At 39.0% G+C, this 23,351-nt stretch overlaps 2 protein-coding genes across 3 annotated transcripts in view; both read left to right on the top strand.

The window, feature by feature from the left end:
* Positions 1-1,289: 1,289 nt before the first annotated feature.
* TULP3 (tubby like protein 3) lies at positions 1,290-19,975 on the top strand. Of its 2 annotated transcripts, XM_026868561.1 has the most exons (11): positions 1,350-1,404; positions 5,498-5,525; positions 6,035-6,197; positions 8,111-8,287; positions 10,100-10,230; positions 11,534-11,731; positions 12,226-12,338; positions 12,739-12,853; positions 14,731-14,829; positions 16,974-17,145; positions 17,628-19,975. In XM_026868561.1, the coding sequence occupies exons 2-11, from the start codon at positions 5,508-5,510 to the stop codon at positions 17,759-17,761; spliced, it is 1,320 nt and encodes a 439-aa protein (XP_026724362.1). In that variant the 5' UTR covers positions 1,350-1,404; positions 5,498-5,507; the 3' UTR covers positions 17,762-19,975. The 2 variants fall into 2 exon arrangements, with proteins under 2 accessions (XP_026724361.1, XP_026724362.1); XM_026868560.1 differs by lacking the exon at positions 5,498-5,525 and having other exon boundaries at positions 1,290-1,404.
* A 3,041-nt stretch (positions 19,976-23,016) lies between these two features.
* TEAD4 (TEA domain transcription factor 4) overlaps positions 23,017-23,351 on the top strand; it is a 59,806-nt gene continuing 59,471 nt past the window's right edge. Inside the window, exon 1 of the mRNA XM_026868521.1 lies at positions 23,017-23,117. The gene's annotated coding sequence lies outside the window, so the exon portion shown is untranslated. The remainder of the gene's footprint in view (positions 23,118-23,351) is intronic.

The following is a 23,351-nucleotide window of genomic DNA, read 5'->3' as shown; positions in this document are numbered from 1 at the left end:
ATACATTAGAAAAATGTGATAGAAATAAGGAAAAATACGAAGTGAAAAAGCAGTGGCAGGGATAACTTGCTTTAAAATACCATTAGTTTGGCAGTAAGCATCAATTTCAGAGTATATAAACTGTTCTATATGATGTGCATATACAAAACTTTTTTTCTGTGTGTTTCAGCCTTCCAGAAGAGGACCTGTGTTGGCTAGAGTAGTCTGTCTGTAAAGACCTCTGATCAGTCCTCTGCTTGCCCTGAAAGTGGAGACACATGTGGATTTGCTAGGGGTTAAGGGGACTCTGAGCCCTTTCTCCTCATTAGCTCCATGTTCTGTGATCCAATTTCCATGGCATGTGTTTTGCAGAAACCCTACTCCACCTGTCTCTCTTCATCTCTCTGGTTTTCCTTGTTAGGGGTATATTCAGCACTGTCCGCTGGCTTGTGACTTCACATCATTGGACATTGCATCCCTAGGCCAGACAGAGAATTTCCTGTTTAAATTGAAATTTTGGCTAGCCCTGCTTTTCTGCTTGCCATCGATAAAATATATAATGTTTGTCTGTTTCCTGTATTTATTCTTCCTGATGCTTTCTCACTTCTAGAGAGATCTTTGTCAAAGCTGTGTGGAAGGAAAGTGCACAACTGTGGTAGGCACAATATATGCTCATTTGTCAGTTAACCTTTGCCCTTTGTTGGGTTAACTGCTCTAAATCACACTTTATGTAATAATTCATTATCATACAAAAGGAAAAGGGAAGTCTATATGGAAAACAACTTGGAATGAAAATCTAGAGTTCTTATGAAAGTTTTCTATGAAAAAATCAGAGTGAAATAATTTTTTTTTTCATCTCTAGGAAGTAATACCAGGTGTTGCAAATACAGATTCTCTCAGGTATTGACAGTAGTTCTGGGAAGCCCGGCAGGAGGAAAAAATGGTGTGGGTTTGACTCCAAGACAAAACCTAAAATTCTGAGTTAATTTGGAATTGGATATTCTGTGAAAGAGCAGGGACTTTGCAGAATTGGTTTGAACTGTATTAAGCTTTCAGATATAAATTGTCTCATAGCCCACCTCAACAGTGGCTCATAATCCATCCATCAGTAGTGAAGCATCTTTTGCTTATAAAATGTTTTCAGAACAGTTTATTAAGGTGATTAAACTACAGTTTGGTCCTATTTATGATGGAATATGAAGTATATTTTATTTTTTAATGCTATGTTACTTGGTCTTCTTGTGGATTAAAAGTTATGTCTTTACAATTGTTTTAAAGTCTTGTGAGTGAAGTTGTGGTCTGTGAATATCCTGTGCTCTTATAATGCAATGTATTTACTAGCAATAATTAATTTGTTTCTTTCCCTTTCCCAGCATCTTTAAGGATGAAACCATGAAGCTACGACAGCTGAAACTAGAGAATCAGGTAAATGCTGGTGCTTGAAGCTGGTAAAAATAAGTATACACAAACAAACATTAGCCATCTAGAGACTTGAGAAACAGGGGTGAAATGTGAAAAATTATTGGTCTAAAGAATACAAACAAGAACTCATTGCTAACATTTTTCTTTAAAGATTTTCATGGCTTTTGTTAATTTGTCAACCTTGCTATGACTTGTAGGCTTGATTTCTTTGATACATTTATTTTTCATACTTATTTCATTGGGACTGAGTCACCACAGTGCAGGAATGAATCAAAAGAGAGGAAGATAGCAGGGAATTACTCATTTTAAGCATCAAAGGAAAAGAATGTTTCCCTGAGCTATAGAAAGATCTTCTTAACACTGCTGTTAAGAAAGATTTCCGGCATATTTTGACTTTTTTTGTTTCCTACAAAGAAAACATTTACAGCCAAGCATTTGTCAAATAGTAGGTCTAGGTTTTTAAAGTGTTGGATGCTTACATCACCATATTCTTCAAAGTAATAAAGTATCCATCCTTAATATTCTTCCTCTGTGAAATTTTAAATGCTTATAAATAGATTAGAAGATGTGAGATTATTATGATTCTCTAGCTGGCTGCTTCACATGGACCACAAATCACTGTCTTGCATTAAATTAATCTGTGTTCAAATTAAAGTATGTCTTTTAGAAAAGCTCTCTCTCAACTGAGGATCTCTAAATCCAGACATGACAGTCTTCAGGAAATTGCTCCAGTGGATAATAACCCTCTTTACCACAACTTGTTCATTATTTCTAGTCTGAGTTTACTTAGCTTAGACTTCTGACAGTGGATTTATCACCAGCTTTATCTGTGTGTATATAGGTTTTTATCTAAAACACTAAAAAGTCAAGGAGTAGAATTTATCTTTGGTCATATTTGTGGAAGCTAGGATGATCCTTATACCTGTAGGCTATCCAGTGACACTTGTTTGGAAAAAAAGAGGGGGGAAAAAAAAAAAAAAAGGCAAGCGTTAGTTCAAATAATCAGTAAAACAATATTTAGTGCCAAATGCCACTCGGTAAGAAGTTCCAAACTAAGGATGGTCTGACAGCTTGGTGCTGTACCTCAGTGTCTGTTGTAGGACTTGGGTCATAAACTGGTGGTAATCCCTGGCACTGTGGTGAACGTATGCCTAGTTTCAGACCTTGTCATGGGGCTGCATTGCTGTTCCACCAAAACAAAGCTGCTGGGCTGGGTGGAATTCCCTGGGAGCAGCTCTCAGTTGAATCATGACAAAGCGAGTTTAAAGGATTGCAAGAACCCTCTTGCAATTTTCTTTGAGCCTTTCTTGGATTTGTTTGAGATTGGTTTTGCAGATGATTGCAAAAGCTAGAAAATATCATCACTAAAATATATTTTAACACTACTATCCCTCCTCACAAATGAGATTTGTTGAGAAATGCTAACAGTCTCTACTTTAGGACTGTGTGTTTAGGTTTAGATGTTAACTTTTAAAGTCTGCTTTTAATTTTTATATGAATAGTATCATGCATTCTGAAGAACTAGAGATCAATACGAGATCCCTGTCAGACATGAGGGGCTCATTGCTGGTTGTAGACAATGATCCACTTGATTAATTTGTCCTAAACATTTATAGGAATTGGGATAAAAATGAAAAATGTTTTAATCCAGCAGGATCACATTTAGAACCTTTGGCCATACAGAGAATCTGGGATAAGCATTTGCCACAGCAAAGACGTATGCCTGTCATCCTTCTTTATGATGGGTTTGGAAACCCAGTAATTGCAGTACAACGTTATTTCTAATAATGCATGACATCAAGTTCCTTTTGTGGGCCAGCTCTGCCTGGCAGCCACTCCCCTAGTAGTACAAGGTGTTCCTGCAGCTCCAGGTGCAATGCTGCCATCTCCCTGCGTGTGGGGAGCACAAAGCTGAAGACATATTTCTGAAGGCACCTGGTGTGGTACTTACTCTTCACACGAAGTTTCATTAATGCCATCATCACTAGCATTGTCACTGCTGCCTCAGCATGAACTAAGGGGGAGCTCCATGGAAGAGTGGTAAGGATGTTTCAGAGGTAGGATCCATCCCACATGGCCTACTGAGGTAGGACTGTGCCAAATAATAAGTACTATGGTATTGCACCTTCAAGGGTGGAGTGGTTGGAACATTCCTGTATACCACCTTCCTGTTCATCACAGTTGTAGGAAAAATACTAAAGTACTTGTCCTATTAGTATGCTGTGACACATCTGACTTCTTAGCTTGTTGGAAACTCATAAGAACCAGAGTTGGTGGTTTGTGATCCTTTAATCATCCTGTATTCTGATGTTATACTTTACTGTGGTGCGAAGAAAACGTTTCTGAAAGTATTTAATGCATGCAGTTTACAAAATCCTGAACAAATGATAGTGTGTATCTGTTATTTAATGGGTTATGTGTTCTGGTGTCCTGTTCATGAAATATCTAACATTTTTGCTGTAATATTGTATGAATTTTTACTGTAACACAGAGCTGCAGGAAAAGGCTAGTTAGTAGACAAAATTAAACAAAATACAGTTTCGTTTTTTTCGACTTCATTTTAGTGGAGTAAGTCTGAGAATACATAGTACTGAAGGTAAGGCTGCTCTGCCACCTTATGTAGAGAAAATGAACTGCTACTGTCCTGTCAGTGGACTTGTAAATTTTTTCTTTTTCATCTCAGTAATCAAAGTAGTAGAGAGAATTACTGTCAAGTTTTGTCACTTTTATTGTCCTGAAGTTCTTGCAAAAAAAAAAAGATTGGTCATATCTACCAGCAGAAAAATGTCTGTTTCAATGTAATCCAATATGATCCCGTTGGATTGGTAAATCCTAGAAACTCTTTGATAAAACAGACTGTACTGTAATAAGAAAAAATAAATTTTCTCAACTGGTGAGCAGTGAAATGTTTAAAAAAATATCATCTAATAGAATAATCGGTTAAGTAGCTCTGAAAGTTCTTATATCTATGTTGATCCCAAGTTCAATTCCCATTCTAGCAGTAGCTGTGTACTTTCTTACTGCCTTTATGATGTCTGGTTTATTTTTTCTTGTCTATCTATTTGTCAGGTAAAGAAGCATTGGCAACAGTTTTTCTCAAATCCTTATTTAGGATATAATGTTCTGATTCTTGTTTTCCCTCTTTCCTTTTATTTAAACTATTAGAGACTTATAAACTGTCATGAAATTTTTTACTTTTCCTCAGCATTAATTTGAAAAATAAACAACACAAACCAATGTAAATTCTTCTCGAGAGTCTGACTGTCTTTATAGAAAACAAATTTTATCTGCAATTAGCATTTTCAAAGAATTTGACTTCTTCTGCTTATTTTTCTTTTCTTCTCCTAGACCAATGTGATAATCTCTTTGGAATTCTATGTAATTTTTGCTCTGCAGGAAAATCCTTGCAAATAATTCTGCAAATGCTACCTGTACTGCTTCAAAGTGTAATTATGAGTTCAAATAAAAAAGGTTGGTTTGGTTTGGGGGTTTTTTTTTAGGTAAGTGCTTGAAAAGCAGAAAGAATAAAAGACCAAGGGCTGAGTTGTGTTGCAGTTTCTCAGGGAGATGTTGCCTGAGAAACTAACCTCACTTGAGATAAAAAGCCCAATAGGAGAGGAAAGAACCAACAAGAGAGAGAAAAAGCAGAACAGGAGAGAAGGGTTTCAGAGATGTCTGTGTCTCAAGTGGATTGAATTGTTGGTACTGTTTATCTGATGGATCCTTGGAGACTGGAAAGAATTTGGTGGAGGAAGGGTTTCTATCATTAAGAACAATTTTCAGGGGGTGTACAGATAGCTAAGAAGCAGGCATGGATAAACTGCATCTATGGCAAGGGGCTTGCATGTCTTTTGCATAGTGGTGCCTTACAGAATATCACAATATGATTTTTCCTCCTTCATCCATTGCCTTAACTTTTAAGGGTTAAGTGTGGCTTTCTTTAAAATGGTGCAGTGTCCCCATTTGCCTTGATTTAAGTCTAGAAGTTGTTTCTATTCTCATTTAGTAGGAAATCATAAACACCAAATGTACATTTATCTTGGAAAAGTAATGTTTTATTTTTCAACGTTTGCATTTACCATTGTTTCCTTTCAAGCCTGAATTACATGGAAAAATTTTGCAAGGTAGATACATTTTCCTTTTACTGGATTAGTCTTATTTTAGTGACTGTAATTTTTAGATTCCCCCCCCCCCCAATCTGATGTCTTAACATTGGTTTCTGGGAACTATTTGTTTTAAGATCTCCCTATAAGGTGATAGCTTTTGAGACAAAAACCTTTTCCTTTGCAAGTCCTGCCTTTTTTATACTGGATCATAAGAGACAGCTGAATTTGTCTATATATATTAAGGATTGCTGCAGTTTAGACTGGATGGAAGGAGTTAAAATTATCTCCTGATGATCTCAGGATAGATAAGCAGGTGTCCACATCACCCTGATGGAGAATCAAAGGGAATGTCTCACTCCAAAGACACAGTGATAACTGTATCCAGGATTTTTGTAAGAGATTACAAGAGTATTCCAGGTTTATTGGAGAACCTGATCAGTGACATGTCATTGACAATGGCTGAGGTATGATTTCTGCATCCCTGGATGTGGTTATTCATCCTTATTTCATGCTTCTTTATTTCACAGAGAGCTCTTCTAGAGAAGAAGCAGAGGAAAAAACGTCTTGATCCCTTGATGGTACAGCCAAATCCTGAGGCAAAGCTGCGTAGGTCAAAGCCAAAAGGGTGTGAGGAGCAGACTCCTTTAGTAGAAACTCCTACCCCTTCCCACGGTGATGTTATTTTACATGGTAAGTAATCAACCTGATTGCAACAACCTTCCCCAAAATGTCAGTGAGTGCATTTTAAGTCACAGATGGGCACCTACATGGCTGTAACAGTGGTCAAGTGATAACCAAGATTGATTACACACCTTTCTATGTATGGTTGAGCAATACTGAACTGGAAAAACAAACAAAAACCTTAGCTTGAATTTTGACAGCTGAGAATCTTCATGTGCCTTTTGAGTAATCTTCCTTGTGTTAGGTTAAGAAGAACTGTAGAAATGAGTTAGGAACCTCTATACAGGAGGGAGATATAAAGCCAAAGCTATAGGATAAAAAAAAAATAAAAATCCAGTAGTGTCTGCGTGTAATTGATTCTTCCTGGTATCATGGTATACTCCATCTCAAGATCGCATATGACTAAATGATAAAGTAGACAAGAGCAAAACAAATGTCTTATGAATACTGAATTAGGTTCTTACTGGTTTTTACCTCATCTATTGTTTCCTGTGAGCTTCAGGGAGACAACTGAAACATGATAAACAAGCTGTAGTGGTCCAGAAAGTCACAAGCGTAGAGTGATACCAGAGCCAAAGGAAATAACTCAGTGGTCTCAAAACATTGCAGTAAAATAGTGACTATTGTTAGGAGTGCAAAGAAATACAGTAGTGAGAGCTTTAAGACTTTCATGTCACATGGAGCAAAAAAGAGCAGCAGTGAAAGCCCTACATTCCAGTGGAAGTGTCAGGAAGTAGTTTGAGGGCTGGGGTCCCATCAGCCTGTCAAGAAAGTAACAGGAAACATCCTCAGGCTTTGAGATGCATGCTATTGCAGGATGATAAAATACCACCATTGCATTCATAGGGAATTAATGTATAGAGTAGAATTAAAAAACCCTAAACAAACCAGTGTTACCTGGTTTGAAGATCACATCTGGAACTATGTTATCCCATGTCTTTTCAATGTTGTTCTTGTTCTCCAGATGTCTTTCAGGATTGTAGGATGGGGAGGAGAGTGGTGATGTGGATGGTAGCATTTATGTTTAAAATCAGGTGGGAAAAAGCTGTTAAAAGACACTTTTAAAAAGAGAGTGAGATAAAAGACTGATGTAACTTCTAAGTTAGGAATTTTCAGTAATGCTGAAACTATAAGAAAGAAAAATGAAAACTAACTGCTCCCTCACTAGCATTCATAGTTCTGAAGCTTCCTCAGTACAAAGAAATCCTGTTAAGAAGTGACAGCAGCAGTAAATGTATCAGAAATCTGATGACTGGATAAAGCAGAAAAGTTTTAAGAAAGAAAACAGTGGGAAAGCAAGAAATCTAAAGATGGAACTACACTTATATATTGTGTGTTACACAGAAATGTATTAAGTGTTACACCAGGCTCTGCTATCAAGACTTCTCCACCAATTACCAAGTGCAGTGCACAGCTGTGTTGCCTCTTTAAATGTGAAAATTTCATTTCTACCAAAAAAAGACAGAGGGCATCCATTTACAGTGTTTTTTTTTCTGCCTGTGACTGTAGATATTTTTATCAAATTGATTTGTAATGTTCACTGTAGAGCTCATTGTCACAGGAGCAAAAAAGGAATCTGAAGGAAAGGAAAATAGAGTAGTTGCCCATAAATAAATTAAAGGATATCAATGTGCATGCCAAGTGCAACTCATTCTAATTGCTTTAAGTCCTTGTAAAAAAGTAGATACAGTTACTGTATTTATAAATGGAGAAACTGATTCCTGATATGTTTATAGGACTAGGTGGTCCATACCACGGTCAGGCCTGACTCCTCCCAAGTCTTCTGACAAAAGTTGAACAAGTATACGTCAGTACTTTAAAGCAATGCTTGAGCAAGGGAAGATGAAAAGAACCACCACCCTGGGATGCATCCTTAGCTATAAAAAATAGACTTTAGCATTCTGTTTCATTTTGGCCTGCAGGCATTGATGGACCAGCTGCTTATCTGAAATCAGAAGTGCAAGATTTGGGGACCAAACTCCAAACTCTCTCTGCTGGATCTTCCAAAACAGAAGACAGTGAAGATCAGGAAAATAATGGAGAGGCTCTAACAGACACAGCAGGCAAGCCAGATCTGCAAGAAATCTTACAGAAACGAGGTAGGAGTTGACAATGGGCAAAGGTCTTTTTCAGGGCTCTTCTTAAAAAAAACTAAAAAATATGAGGAACCATGAAACAATGGACTGTAGGATATTTTAAATGCAGAGCTAGTTGATTCTAAAGCATGTAGAAATGCAGAACTGCAGTTCCTTCTTCTGATATTAATTGGAACATACCAGTTATATTTTAAAGGTTTATCAATGTGTTGTATGATTTCTGGCCTTTCCAAGGAAGGTGAAAAAATGCTATACTTCACATTTTGCTAAAGTTCAGGGTATTTTTATTCCAGTTGTAATATATCTGGATATGATCCTCAAATATTTTCACAACAGCAGAATCCTCTATAGCCAGTAATTTAACTGTTTAGGAGACTAACAGGAAAGGTGTTCTTCCTGAGTCAAAGGCTGTCCAAATTGACAGTTTTAGAGGTTTATGTTCAATAGGTTTATCCTTTTGAGTAGTTTCCCAGTGGAGTGTCTATCTCTGTCTGGCAAGTATCTTATAATGCTGCCAGTACCACAGGAAACCTTTTTTTGTTGCATGCAGTCTAAGCACTTTGCAGCAAAATAATGGCTAGTGTTTAATATGGTACACAGCTTGGTTTTATTTTGCAGAGCCCGTGTCCCAGAATGTTTCCACAACACTTTATATATACAGGTACTACTATATGTAGAAATACTTCCATTCAGTTGTCAGATGCAACAGCTGCTTACCTATGGATAGCAAGATTACGTAAGAGTTAGAAAAGGAAGCAGGAGAGAATATCCAGAAACTTCAGGGGAAATTAGTGGAGGTAGAATATAAACAGTGAATTTTGAAATTGGCCAGAGTACTAGGGTTAACGCCTTTCCTCTTTCCAAATGTGCTTTGGGAAGTTTACTGACAGGTTGTTAATACTATGTTTTTATGTTTCATCTGAGATGAAGAACTTCCAGCAGTGCCCCTTCTATGCAGTACCATGTTGGAGCACTGTTAAAATATTGGCTCTCAGAAAATAATTTGCCTTAGCAGGCTGAGTGTGTTCATTTTCTATAGCGCTTTATGTGCTTTTCCATTCGACAGCCAAATTAAAGAATGGAATCACAGAACAAAATGATGCAGTTCTAAGTGGAAGGAAACACCAAACAGTGATGTGTATGGAAGCTCTTTATAAATGTCCTTATCCGCAGTTATTTCAGCTATATACCCACAGTCATCTCTACATAACTGTGCTTAGGTTAAGATTAAATAACTAAGACCTGGAACTACTTAGTGTGCACTTCTGCTTTAAAAATCAAATCATTAGTAGTATTCGTGAGACCTGAGTTATTGCTACTGATGTAAGAATAGGAGGGGGTCTTCCTGAAGACTATCACACTCCATTTCAGTGTGTATAAGACTAAAGGGAAATGGTAAGGGATATAAACTGTGCATAGTCCAATTTACAGGATAGGTGTCAGCATATTGATCTGCATTTCCTTCTTTTGATCTTAAGGCATGGAAGGCTTTTTTACGTGAAAATAGGCAAAATTAATTCAATGACAGCACATACTAAGCAGTATGTTACATCATGTAATATCATGTCAAATATGTATTAATAAAAGCCTGACAGCTGCTTAATCATCTACACAGTGACAGCTGCAAAATGTCAGTAGGGGTTTGAATTACAAGGCTTGGGAAGCAATTCAGCACATGAAGAAAATCAGCAATTGAAACAACAGGAATTAACTAAAAGGGCAAATAGCTATGCAAGAGTCTATATGTATTAGTGATGCCATGAACTCATGACACCACCTTTCAGAAGTTACCTGCTTGATCCTGTATTCTGACAGGAATTTCAGGCAGTTTGAATTTCGATGAGGAGGACACAGAAGAGGAAGAGGCTGGTAAGAGACCAGCATCTCATTCACCGTATCCCGAATCTGAGAGGCCTCATTCTGCAACCAGTGAGAAATCTTCTGTGGTAAGTGTCTTGAAAACCATTTCTGATAAGGGCTGGGCATGTGCTTCATTTTAGTACTAACCCCTTGAGCACTGGGTTAAAATGTAGTCTACCATAGCTAGCATATTAATCCCTGAAGGCAGGAGAAGGTCATGATTGTCAGGTTATCTGACTGTCAGGCCACTGAGTTAAACACAAAGACCTAGTAATGATCAAAGGAACAATGGTGGGCGGAGGAACCCAAGTAGCCTAATCAGTGAGGATGGGAACACAATGAATCAGCTACTCCTTGTGTCCCTCAAAGGACACAGATTAGGCCATTATCTGGGGTGTAAAATCCACCAAGATGACTCAGAAAATCTGAAATGCCATTCAAGTTTAAGAGGGATCACTGCCTGAAGGTTTATGGCATTTATTGTGGGGTGCAAGGGGGAAGAGAATTTTGGGAATGAACAGAGAATTCTGGATTGGGACAAAACCTTTTATGGGGTGTTTAGGGGAAGGGACTCGAGGGAAAAGAAAGGGGTCAAGGTGGATCAGGGAGTAATAAGCATGGGAAAATAGGGAGTAAAGGGGTTAAAAGGCACCAGATGCATGTAAACAGCTGCAAGAAAGTATGCTTATCTGTCCAAGCCTTGTGCCTGATTACTGCAGCATGTCCTACTAGCTTTTAAGACTTTATTTCCTGTGTGCATGTGTTCTCCTGTGTGTGTGTGTGTGTGAGAGACAGACAGATAAACTATACGCTGGGTTAATGAGTGGGTTGGAAGAGATGCGTGTCAGGAAGACCCAGGGGCTGAGCTAGTGACCAGATGAAGGGCATAGGGTTTGGTCATGGATGCTGGACAGACTTAGAAAATTCATGCTATGATTAGTCAAGATGGTTCCACTATCACTTTCTTCTGTTTCTGCTACTGTTCTGGATCTCAGTGCTAGTTTAAGTCACAAAAATCCCAGTCTGTTTTACTGCAGCATCCATCAGTCCATCTTATCATGCTGCCTTATCTCACGCAGAGTGTTTGAAGTTCTAAAAACAGAGAGGTTCTTTGCATATTTACAGTGTCTCATCCTATTTTCCCCTTCCTAGCAATTTACTCATCTCTGGGTACTTTTTCTCCCTTCTCCTTGGAGGGCTAGTCTTTCCTCAGAGGAAAAGTCTTCAGCCACTTTCTTCAGAGAAACCCAGGTGGTCTCTTATTTAACTTTCCTTTCTCAAATACCTTATTGAGACATGAGATCTGTTTCAACACACCTTTCTTTTCTTGGGGAATACCAGAACCTCTGATCTGATATTAATTTGCTAATATGATGCTGCTTCTTACAGGAAACAGGTGCTTCCTGTAGTCCATCCTCTCAGGCAGATGCACAGCTGGGAGAAGTAGAGAACTTGGAGGATTTTGCATTACGCCCCGCACCCCGTGGTGTTACGGTCAAGTGTCGAATCACTAGAGATAAGAAGGGAATGGACCGGGGCCTCTTCCCTACTTATTACATGCACCTGGAAAGAGATGACAACAGAAAGGTATTGGAAACAGCACACAGTATCTTGACTATTGTACTCTTACCACAGAATATTTTTGGTGAAAGAGAGAGCTTCTGGTAAGAAACCAGAAGCTGAGGAGAGCCAGCATGAAGATGAGGACAGCTTATATTTGGCCAAGGCACTAAGGGGGGAATTGTCAGGTTTAAAAGCCATAATACAGTAAAAGATTAAATTGAAAAAGGATAAAAATTTCAAGGATAAAGAGCAGCAGGAAGACTGTTCCAGAAGAAAAGGAGGGAATACTAGAAAGAACAGTTGCATTAAATCTAGACTGCCAAAGTGAGCTGTTTGGAGGAATAGGATTTCAGGGTGTGCACTTGTGGAAGAGATCAAAATTGTGGAGACGGTAACAACAGCACAGAACAAAAAGGAGAATGGATGTGGGAAACAGATAACAGTTTGGATAGCAATGCCTAGCAATGTCTCTGCGTTCTTACAAAGTTCTGGTCTTGATCAAGGTTTTTTATTTCCAGACATTCCTTCTTGCCGGGAGAAAACGAAAAAAGAGCAAAACATCCAATTACCTCATATCAGTTGACCCAACTGATTTGTCTCGAGGAGGGGAAAGTTTCATTGGAAAACTCAGGTGAGAACCACAGATGGTAACTACAGACAGGAGAGACTGGATTTTCCTTTTTGTTGAGCTCGGGTTATGAGCAGCGATCTGGTATCAATTCAGAGAGAATGAACTCACATTGTCCTGCTTAATGTAATCTGTATTCACCTGGCTTGGCAACTTTCCTTCAGCGTTACCATTCATCACGGCAATTCAGAGAAGGAATCTTGGCCTGATGCTTCTCCAGGGTAGGCTACAGGCTCAGTTCACCATGGGCACTTGGCGGAAGCTCCTTGCTGAGCTGGAAATAGGAAGATTCAGATGGCAGGAGATGTGTGTTTTCACTGTGCTGTACAAACATCTTCATGAGGTGACAAAACTTTCCACTGATGCACCTCTTTTTCTCTGTCTTTCCATAACCTGGCATTAGGTCAAACCTCATGGGAACTAAATTTACAGTCTATGACCATGGAGTTAGCCCAGTCAAGGCACGAAGTCTAGTGGAAAAGGCTCATACAAGACAGGAGCTCGCAGCTATTTGTTATGTAAGTAGTGCCTCTCCCCTTTTGCTCCTTTCATTTTTGTCACCTGATTATCGAGGAAACAGGGCTTACAAAACCATGCTGCCTGGCAGCCTTCCACACTTAACTTTAGAACCAGCTGACCAATTTCAACCAGATACATGGGCAAAGGCCTTAAGGGTAAGTTCTTACAAGTTTAATTAAAAAAAAATTTAAAATATCAATGCCAGGGGAGGGAGAGAGACCCAAACCAAAATCCTGATGACCTTCTTACCTGGCCTGCCTTTTGGCATGTGGCCAGTCAGCATATTCTTTATGTGGAGCCAGCCACAGCATGAACTGCCTCTTGCCCAGCTGGTATCTGGTGCACAGTAAGAAGGAACTGGGAGTACCCTGGGAAATTTTTTGCAGAATCAAATGCATTTTGGTGGTTAGGAAGGAGCCGGTATTATTTCAGCAGCAGCTTGTTGTTGGCAAGGATATGGTTCTAGGGGAAACCATGATTTGCTAGCTCTGTCCTAGAGATATTTTCTACTTCTGGTCTTGTGCATCACCTCAGTCTAGGCTTCAGAGTGAGAATACCCTTGTGGACACTAGAATTACGTGAGAGTTTTCACATCACATTGTTTCATATTCCAGTCTTAAAGTCTGAGTAAAGCTTGAGGTTCCTTACAAAATTATGACCAGTCAAGTGGAAAGATTTTACTTTTATCACAGGGACAGCAGCAGAAATTTAAAGGTGCATCAGCCTACTGGAGCATGATCTAGATTTTTTTTGGTGTTCATCTTAATGGCACTTGGGAAAAAAATTGATGTGATAATTCCAGTGCTAGCCTGTTTACAGAACTATCACTGGATATTTCCTTTGATTACAGTATTCTTCAGTTTCCTACCTAATTGTACAGAGCAAGGTGTTAAAATGAGTACAGCAGATAACAAAAAGTCAGCTTTTCAGATTATGAACTTCTTGTAAATGAAAGTTCAGAAAAGCTTATGTATGAATAAAGTCAGTACTCTCATTCTCATATGTGCCCCTAGAATTTCTGAAGTAAAAGAGAGGTTGCAACTCCAAAGACCTTTGTTCTGTGTCTGCAGAGTGCACTGTATCACTTCTATCAATCAATTCAGTACTTTTAAAAGATTTAGACTTTTTAGTTGGTCTTTGGGAATTTTAAAAGGTTATCACTGACATTGTTACAGAACACTTTAAATGGACCCTTGGATTTTGGTTGACTTTATTAAATGGATGGTCTGAGAATGCCAAGACTTTTTTCATTTGCTTTTTATACTCAATCCACTTTGGAACAGTCTGCTGCAGTACTCTGGAAAAATCTGCTTAAGATTGAAGCTTGGACAGATGCTGAATACTTTGCCTTCTGGGTCTGTTCTTAATCATTTATAAATGAGCATGATTTGAGAGAAAATTGTAGGTATGCTCTTAAACACAAGTAACAGCACCTAAAGAACAATGTCATTTATTCCTCAGGAACATTTTAGCCTATATGGTGATACATAGATAACAGACTTCGGTCAAAGGTGTTTGCCTTTTAGCATATTTAAGACTTGCTTACTAGCAAGATTTTAGCATGTTTCTGCCTCAGATGCAAAAACTTGTGCCTGGAAATCGCACTTGTCTGATTTTGTTGTAAACGTTGCATTAGGATAAGAGATGCACTTTAATCAGGTAATACCATGTATGTCTTCTAATGCAGTTCTCAAAATGGGAAAGAAAGCTATTCTCAGTGATTAAACACAGTTGCAGTTAGGTAACTGCTACTACAGTTGTAGCTAGGAAATCTCTAAAAAACAATATAAATGTGGATTCAAGTTCACTTTTTCTGTCTTTCCTTATCTGAGATAGAGTATTTAATTTACTGAAAATATCTTTCCTTGTCTTTCAGGAAACCAATGTGTTAGGATTTAAGGGTCCCAGAAAAATGTCTGTGATCATTCCAGGAATGAATATGAATCATAAGCGAATTCCAATCCGTCCACGAAACGTGAGTTATGCAGTTTGGTCATGTTTCAGATTGGTAGAAGAGGTTAAAACTTTCTTGTAGAGGTCTGGGTGTCTGTGGTGGCCAGGGTTTTTAGAGCAAGGTCGTTAATACCTAGGGCTTTAGCAAGTCGAGTGGCGAGTAAATACAAAGTAGCCTAAACGTGTTGATTAATTTGTTCTTGTCTTTTACCTAATTTGTAGCCTTCTGAATAGTGTTTGTATCCTTACTTGTCCTTTGGTCTGCCTCAATATTAATAACTTCGAGGTTGCAATGGCTGGTGTATGGTTGCTGTTGCACCTACAACCCCTCCTCATGGGTGTGACCCCATTGTGCTGAGAGCTGGGTGAACGCAGAACAAACCTACTTCTCCAGGAGCTTACGTTCTTAGCCAGTATGTGAATTACAACAGATAGATGATGTGGTGGTATTCTGGTGTAGTAGAAAGCAAGTAAATACATTTTTGATCAGAATGTTGTCAGTCTCATTGTAGGGATTACAGAAAAGGAGGATTCTTCAAGTTCAAAGTGGGATGAGGAGAGGGATGGAGTTTTGTGGTGACTATTTAGTGAGGATTTCTTATACATGTGGGGGATGCTATAGCTAAAAGCTTGCAGAACTGTACCTGGAGATATATTAAGGTGTATGATGAAAATCATTCAGTTCCCTTAACGTGGGTTTTATGTTTGGTCTGATAGTAGACCAAAAAGCATAAAGGAGGAGTGCTGCCTGAAAGACATGGTCAGTGTTTTATCTAGAAGATGGTATTTGTAGCTGTGTTGTGAGTAGATATGAGTAGGACAAGTGGGTATTTGTTGAGGTCAGAGAAAAAAAAGCTTCAGGAGTGGAAACTGAGTCATGAAAGCCTGGAAAAGAGGTTTAATTTTGTGAATGGGCAGGAAATTGTATCTGGAGTTGGTCGCTTATTCATATCTTGGTTTTGCCATCTCCCCTGTCAGTACAGTAATGATTCCACAGCCCTGCCTTTATTTTTCTACCCTCTTTTCCCAACTGTTTTGCTAGCAGGCAAGCATACCGACAGCAGATGAGGTGGAAACAGAAAGCTGTTCTGAAAAGTCAGCAAAGCTTTCAGCATAGGAGTTTGTCTCTGTTTTTGTCTTCTTTCTCTCTAGTGTGATGCCTCCAATTAAGCAATACTGCCCCCGCTTTAAAGAAGGAAAAATTGCATCTAAATGCACTTTGGTGCCAGTTCTCAAAGTTCTTTTTGCATCTTTAAAAAAGTAAATAAAGATAATAATTAAAGATATAAAGTAAGTAGTTTGAACAGTAAGCTTTGTTTAGGTTATCCTCAAAAATCCACTATCATATCTGTGTACAATACTAAAACAGTTACCACAGGCATATCAGTCAGACCTCCACAACAGGTTGTTTTCTGCTCATTTTTTCCCCATTAAATAACTTTAGATTATTTTTCTTGTATTTTTTAACATATATTATTTCAGTTTGGATTTTGATTTGTTGCCGAACAACACATGTGTCATGTGTTGCACTCACTACTATTTGCAACTCCTTGTAATTCAGTTTGTCAAATTTAATGTGCTGTTTTACCTACTTTTTGTATCTCTTTGGTTTTATTTCTCTCTTGTTTTCCTGTTGTGCATCACTTGCTGTCAGGATGTCATTTAACCGGCTTAAGGCATACTTACAGCCTGCTGTAGCCTTTGGACTTTCTACTGAAGCACCTCAGGGCTTGGTGCTGTGTTTTCAGCACCAAGCTGTTTTTGTTTCAAAGTTTAAAATGTTAAAAGTGGCAGTTGGATCCAACAGGATCAGAGAAAGCTTTTGAGACTCAGAAGGGATTCCTGCCAGCAAGATGGCAGTCATCTGTGGCCTGTGAATTGCTCCCTTTCCTGTACACACACTTCCTTTTTTTCTTATGCTTTTTCTCAAGTGAAAATACAGAGATAGCTCATTGAGTGAAAAGGAATGCTTGGACTGGGAATCCATGGAAGTATCTTCCTGGTACTTGCAGGCAATTTTCAGTAGGACTGCATTTAAGTGCAGTCATTGTGTTTCATTAAACAGGGAGTGACCTTCCAGTGACAGAGTGCACACACATGAGAGAGGCAGAAGTCAAAAGCAGAGCTATTCCAAATCTGATAAATTTATTTCTTTCTTCTGAACAGGAACATGAGAGTCTGCTGTCAAAATGGCAAAACAAAAATTTAGAGAATCTAATTGAGTTGCACAACAAGGCTCCAGTCTGGAATGATGATACTCAATCCTATGTTTTGAATTTCCATGGGAGAGTCACTCAGGCCTCAGTGAAGAACTTCCAGATTGTCCATGACAATGACCGTAAGAGTCTGGTGGAGAGTGTGTGGGGCTTATTCAAACAGGGAGAACCCAATTTATTTAATGAGGTTTGGGGGGAATAGGACATCCTTCCTGGAGAAGAGAGTCTGGGTGAAGGAATTCAGCTGTCAAGAACAGTATATCAGGCCTCCTTTCTTCTGGGGTGTCTGCAGAGACTGCTGTCCATAGCTGCAGCAAAAAAGGGGTTAAATGCAAGGTTGCTGAAGGGAAATAAAAGGATTAATACAGCACCTTCAGCCCAGCAAAAGAGTGGCTTGAGCTTTGGTTCTGATAAGGTAATCTCTAGAACAGCAGTTGCTCTAGAGAACAGATTTCAATTCCACTCTGGTGAGAAAGGATGGATATTTGGGACTGCCAGACATGTGTGGGTTTTTGTTTGTGGTTGTTTGGGTTTTGTATGGTTTGGGTTTTTTCTTTGCTTCACTGTGAAATTGTTCATCTCTGAATCTTTCTTTTCTCCCCAGCTGACTACATTGTGATGCAGTTTGGTCGTGTAGCAGAAGATGTGTTCACTCTGGACTATAATTATCCTCTCTGTGCTCTTCAGGCCTTTGCTATTGGACTCTCCAGCTTTGATAGTAAATTGGCCTGTGAATGAGAGACAACAAACTCGAAACATGGAACTCACTCCCATCCCTGCATCTTGTTGTAAGAGTTCCAGGTGGAGTAACAAAAATCACATTGGGGATGGAAGGGAACTGGAGGCCAGACTTCTGCAGACTCATTAGAAAGTAAATACCAGCCCTCAGACCTTTATCGTAGTTGACAGTAGACATCTTAGGAGGCTGTCCCAAGAGCAGTCTCCGTATGCGTTGTGGAAGAACAAGAAATATGAGTGATGTTTTTGTTGGTGGTGTTGATTCTGCTTTCAGAATCCTTGTAACAGATGCTGCATGAGAGCAGGCTAAGGAATTTAGCCCGCTAATTAGAACCTATTGCAGCTAGGACTGGAAAAATAATGGGTTTGTGTTCATATACCTTGGAACTTCCACAGTTCCCCTGAAGATGATGCTACTGAGGAATTCCGAAAAAAGGAGGACGGTTATTGGCATGGGTTCTCTTTTGCCCTGTGTAGCATTTTGCTGTCTGTTAGAACAATCAGACATGGAAGGATTCAGGTTATGGCTCTGTGCAACTGTAGGTAATATTCAACAAATTCAGAGCTGGAACGAGACATTGGCTCTAATAAAACACTGTGGGAGGTTTGTCTGTAAAAGCTCATATTCCAGTTCCCTTTCATTATTCTAATTGCTCCATATCCCTTGACAGTTGTTTTACCAAATAAAGAACAATCCATCTCAAATGCTTCCTTTTTAGTTGGTGATATCATATCTATTGCTGTTTCTGCTATTCTTAACCATGTGAAAAATGAGACTGAATAGATGATAGAATCTGACTGAATTTGGCAGAAGGTAGTATTGTAACAATATACAGTACTATTCCTGAGAAACAGTGTTCTGATGGAATCTAAACTGTAAGCTGATCAGAAATATTTTAAATTTGTCCATTGTTCAAAAAATTAGCTACATTTTTTAGGAATAAGTTAGTGACCAATTTTTTTTTTTTAAACATGAGATTATCTCAAATCATGACATATTAAAATAGGTTTTATATAAATAATTTTAACCTGACTATAAGGAGTTACCTCAAAAAGACATTACAGGTGTTTTCAAAGGCATCAGTAAGTTTGAAAAATTTAATAAATGTATTTACAGGGCTTTGCAATGTGTCCTTGTAGTGTTCCATTTTTAACGCTGGATGAACAATATGGAGACTGTAGGTCACAGCATGGAATGCTTCTTGATTCATATGGCCTTGATTCATCAGAGTGAATTGCTGCACACTGTGACATGTGAGCCTCGTAGTGTAGACATCTGCTGTGTACTACAGCAGAGAGCAGTTACTATCTTGCCTGTGTCATGACCGTAAGGCATATTCATGATGATCCTGATCTTGCCTCTACTGAGGCAAGAATAGGTGTTCTCCAGCTTTGGATATTGTCATTGTCAGCAGACTTAACTCTGTTTCAAGCTCCAAAGAGCCAGATTTATTGCTTTTGGTCTCTGGACTCTTTACAGTGGTAGATATCACTTGCTTTTTTGAAATAATGAAACTTTGTGAAGACATTTTCTGATGTTGCCAGGAAAAAAAAAAAAAGATGGTAATCATGTGTAAACTCTATATGTAACTGTAAGTTATGAATTGATGCTGAGAACTCCAGCTCATGTATCTCTCAGATGCCCATTCTGCTTTAGCTGGTGAGCCACTGCCTTGAAATGATCTCATCAGCAGTCCCGAAGAGAACTTGAATCGTGGGTCTCTTTTGTGCCTTCATGTACTTCCTGCTCAGCAGGCTGGAGATAAAACCTGGCAGAGTTTTCCAGTTGTGCTTTTCCGAGTTCTTGGCTGGTGGCTCTGCATTCCCTCTACACGTCCAGAAAAACGAAGTCAGTTTGTTACCCGTCTGATTATTTTTCTGACTAGGACTGTGTGAAAGAAACTGCCTTATGTTAGTTGGGGGTGGCCTGAAGGTAGAATGCTAATTTTCAATTCAAGGTGAGTTTTCTCTGTTTTCAGAAGGCCACAGTAGCATCCCTTTATTCACATTTTCAGTTAGGCTTGTCAGCAGTGGCTCTTGGAGCTATTTATTGACATCAGATGATCCTAGCAGGGTCAGGGCCTCTGGTCTCAGTCAGATTATGCAGACAGGTGAACAGATTCAGTGCTCTTTTATCAGATACTGGTTTACATGAATTTGTATTTATAACTTTTATATCTAAATGAAAATAAACTAATTTATATATTGAAAAAATCCTTCATTCTAAATGAGTTTTTTTGTAGGATTTTGCTGTCACTTGTGGATGGTCTTTGTTCCTCCTGTACTAGATACTACTTCAGTTTATTCCTATCTTGTATCTCATCTCTCTTGTTACCCCCTCCTTTCCTTTGCAATTCTCAATTATCTTCCTTTGTGGTGTTTTTTTGATCTGATCAGCATGCCCAGCTCCCTCTGCTTTCTGCTCTAAGCAGAATAGTTTGCTTCTACATTACTACCAGTGAAGAAAAAAAAATCAACACTTAGAAGTCTGGGAATAAATATATGTTTGTCTCTCTAGTGCATTTTTTTTACCCCATCAGCAGATCTTCCTGTACAATTCTTGGTTTCCATTTGATTCTTGTTAAGCTAGTTGCATTTCTCTGCCCCATGTTTTTAACGTTTCTCTCAGCATCCTGATAGGGCTTTTGAGATGGTTCCTTATGCATTTTCCTCCCCTCAGTCTGAACCTGTTCTACTGTTGAAGTACACCACCATATATTTCTGAACTAAGAACTGAAATAATACAAGGCTGGGAGGAACACCAAGTTGAAGTAATTATTTTTTCCTATTTCCAGTGGGAGATGTATGAACCTCAGTAAGATAATCAGAAACCGATACAGCTCTCAATGTGTAGGCTCTATTCTTCATACACCTCTTTTTTTTTTTTTTTTTTTTTTTTTTTTCCCCACTATTTCCATCTGGGCCAAATTAGGTTTAGTTCAGAGAGAAACCTGAGCAGGAAATATTACTGGGCATTTGTTCTTAGTACAATAAAATTAATTGCATACATGCAAATGTAACATTCTTGAAATCCCAGAGAGATCTTAAAACAAAGAAGGAAATATATTGAACTGTTAAATATGAAACCTAAAGGCAGGCCTAGCAGACTAAAACAGCTTCTAGGCTGCTTTGAGCTCTGTGGCTCACAAACATAAAAGATAGTGCGTAATTTCTTGCTCTTAGGGGTCAGTCCCACTCTCAATGAAGTTTTGCTTCTGAATTTGGTAGCAGTAGGACAGGGATTTTTGTTTCTGTTGGCATAATAATTATATTCTACTTAGCATGCTCCTCTAATTGCTAGTATGAACAATCTGTAAATCAGTTGACATTGAACCAGGTTTCCTGTTCCTAGTACAGAAGACAAGCAAAGCCTTCCCTGTGATTTACAGGTCAAGAGCTAAGAGTTTGTGCAAAGTCTGATGAAACTGAACTGCAGACAGATTCCTTCTTCAACAGAGCCAGGAATCTCATCTTCTCTGCCACAGTGTCAAACTGCTGTACAGTTTGGAACTACTACTGCTGAAACCCAAAACTAAGAAAGACACTTAAGGTATCCTAGGGCCAAGAGATTTGGCCCAGCATATAGTTATGAAGGCGAGTAGAAAAACAACACTAGTGTAAGGGCTTCCTTACTGCCAGGGAAACAGCCTGCTGCAGCTGTGACATGTTAAGAACGGAAAGCTCTGCCATGAAGGAAGGCAGAGACCCTGTACCCGCTGTTACTTCGTATCTCTTGAACTGTACGGTCTGTAGAGCTTTTGTCTTCTCATTCCATCCCTTAAGGTGTTCTATAGGGAACTATTCTTTCCCTGCTGGAAGCTGGAGGTCAATTCTTTGGTCCCAAAATGAGAAAAAAATCCAGAAGTCAACTAACTTTAACAAAACACATTAAGGTAAAGGCTATTATAACTGTACACTGCTCTGGTAATTTAACATTTAACTTAGAGAATACATAAAAGGTTGAATGTATTCTAGAGGATGGAATTACTTTGATTGAATTTATATTTCCAAACAAGGTGAACCGTTGCACTGTCTGCAACGAAACAGCTTAAGAAAAAGGATGGATTTTTTTTTTTTAATGCTTAATTGGATTGAGCCCTTTATTAAAGGGAAAGTAATACTATTTTACTTTGAAAAATGACTATTTTAAAAGCTGCATATCAAAATCATTCAGATAGAGTACAGATAATGTTGGGGAACTAAATCTGAACTAACTCCCTCTGCTTTCTGTTCTAAGCAGAATAGTTTGTTTCCACATTACGACCAGTAAAGCAAAAAAACCAACCCAACACAACCCACCGCCAGAAAACCTCTGTTCTCTTGAGTGGGTTTCCATCTGTAATTGACTGGAGTCCCACAAACAATTTGTGTGATGATTCACAAGAAGGAATAGGTTTCAATTCCTTCTCTTTGAGCTATGTTGATTCTGCAGGGAAATAAGAGCAAACAATATGTTAGTCACATAATCATAAGACCTGGCCTAGAATTCACAGTTAACACATGATGAGAAATGAGTTACCTATAATATCTATTTGGGTTTTGTTAAATTACATGGTTTTAAATGTGGCTTAGTAGAAACAGTGGCTAAATTACATCATTACAGGGCTTTATGTAACAAAATAATTTAATTGTAGTTAAAAAATTAATCTTATTTATACTCTATATACTCTTGAATCCTACAGTTGTATCAAAAAACTTTTTTTAAGTATTCATAAAATTATTGCTGCATTGCCTTACAAAGAACAGCAAGTGTATGAAAGAGGATTACTAATAGCGATTATCTTCAGCACTACCAGACTAAAAAAAAAAAAAAAAAAAGTGGAGTTGGGTTTCCAAATCCCAAGACTATGCTTATGAAGTAGATGGTTTTGCCACCTGGTTTCTGAGGCCATAGGACACATTTAGGTCCTGTTTTCAGTTTCTTTCTCAGCAATTTGAAAGAGTTACTTTTTTAGCTTTGGGTTCTTAGCAAAAGCTGATACTCTTTTTAATCCATTCCTTCATTATACTGAAGTTTTAAACAAAGCCAACTGTGTCCTGTCTCTACCACATGTAGTTATGTGCACACCAACCAGGCATCTGTGCCAAAGTCACCTGCTGGAGACGTGAAGAAGTTTATTTTGCTGATGTAGCTGCACTGCCTGGAGCTGCTTATAATAGGATGTCGTTACGTTTACTAAACTTGCTGGTTTACTACTGCTTTTGTTCTGGGGATGAGGCTCCATCCCTAGCGCAGCTCCCAGTCCTGTATCAGCATTTTCCAGCGCAGCATGTTGGCGTTCCTCTGGGAATGGACAGGAGAAGAGAATCGGTCTGAGGCTGAGGCGAGCCCCCGAGGACATCCTTTTGCTGTGAGGTCAGTAGTTTACTTTCTGGGGTGCTCTGGGGAACAATTAAACTGGTGTAACCACTTCTGCGGGCTGGGGGCTGGTTTGCCTTGCAGGGGCTCGGCTATGCCGGGTGGAAATCCCAGCCCAGCCCTCCGGGGCTTCGGCGCAGCGGGGTCCGCGGGCCGCGCCTGGCCCGAAGGGGGTCCCAGGGGAGCCCGGGGGGGGCTGTGGGTTCCCTGGGAGCGGAGGAAGGAAACTCC

This window comes from Athene cunicularia (genome assembly GCF_003259725.1).
Source record: "Athene cunicularia isolate RWA chromosome 1 unlocalized genomic scaffold, athCun1 chr1_part2, whole genome shotgun sequence".
Taxonomy (NCBI): domain Eukaryota; kingdom Metazoa; phylum Chordata; class Aves; order Strigiformes; family Strigidae; genus Athene; species Athene cunicularia.
Note: the sequence above shows the minus strand (reverse complement) of the source record. Positions and strands in the feature narration are given on the sequence as shown.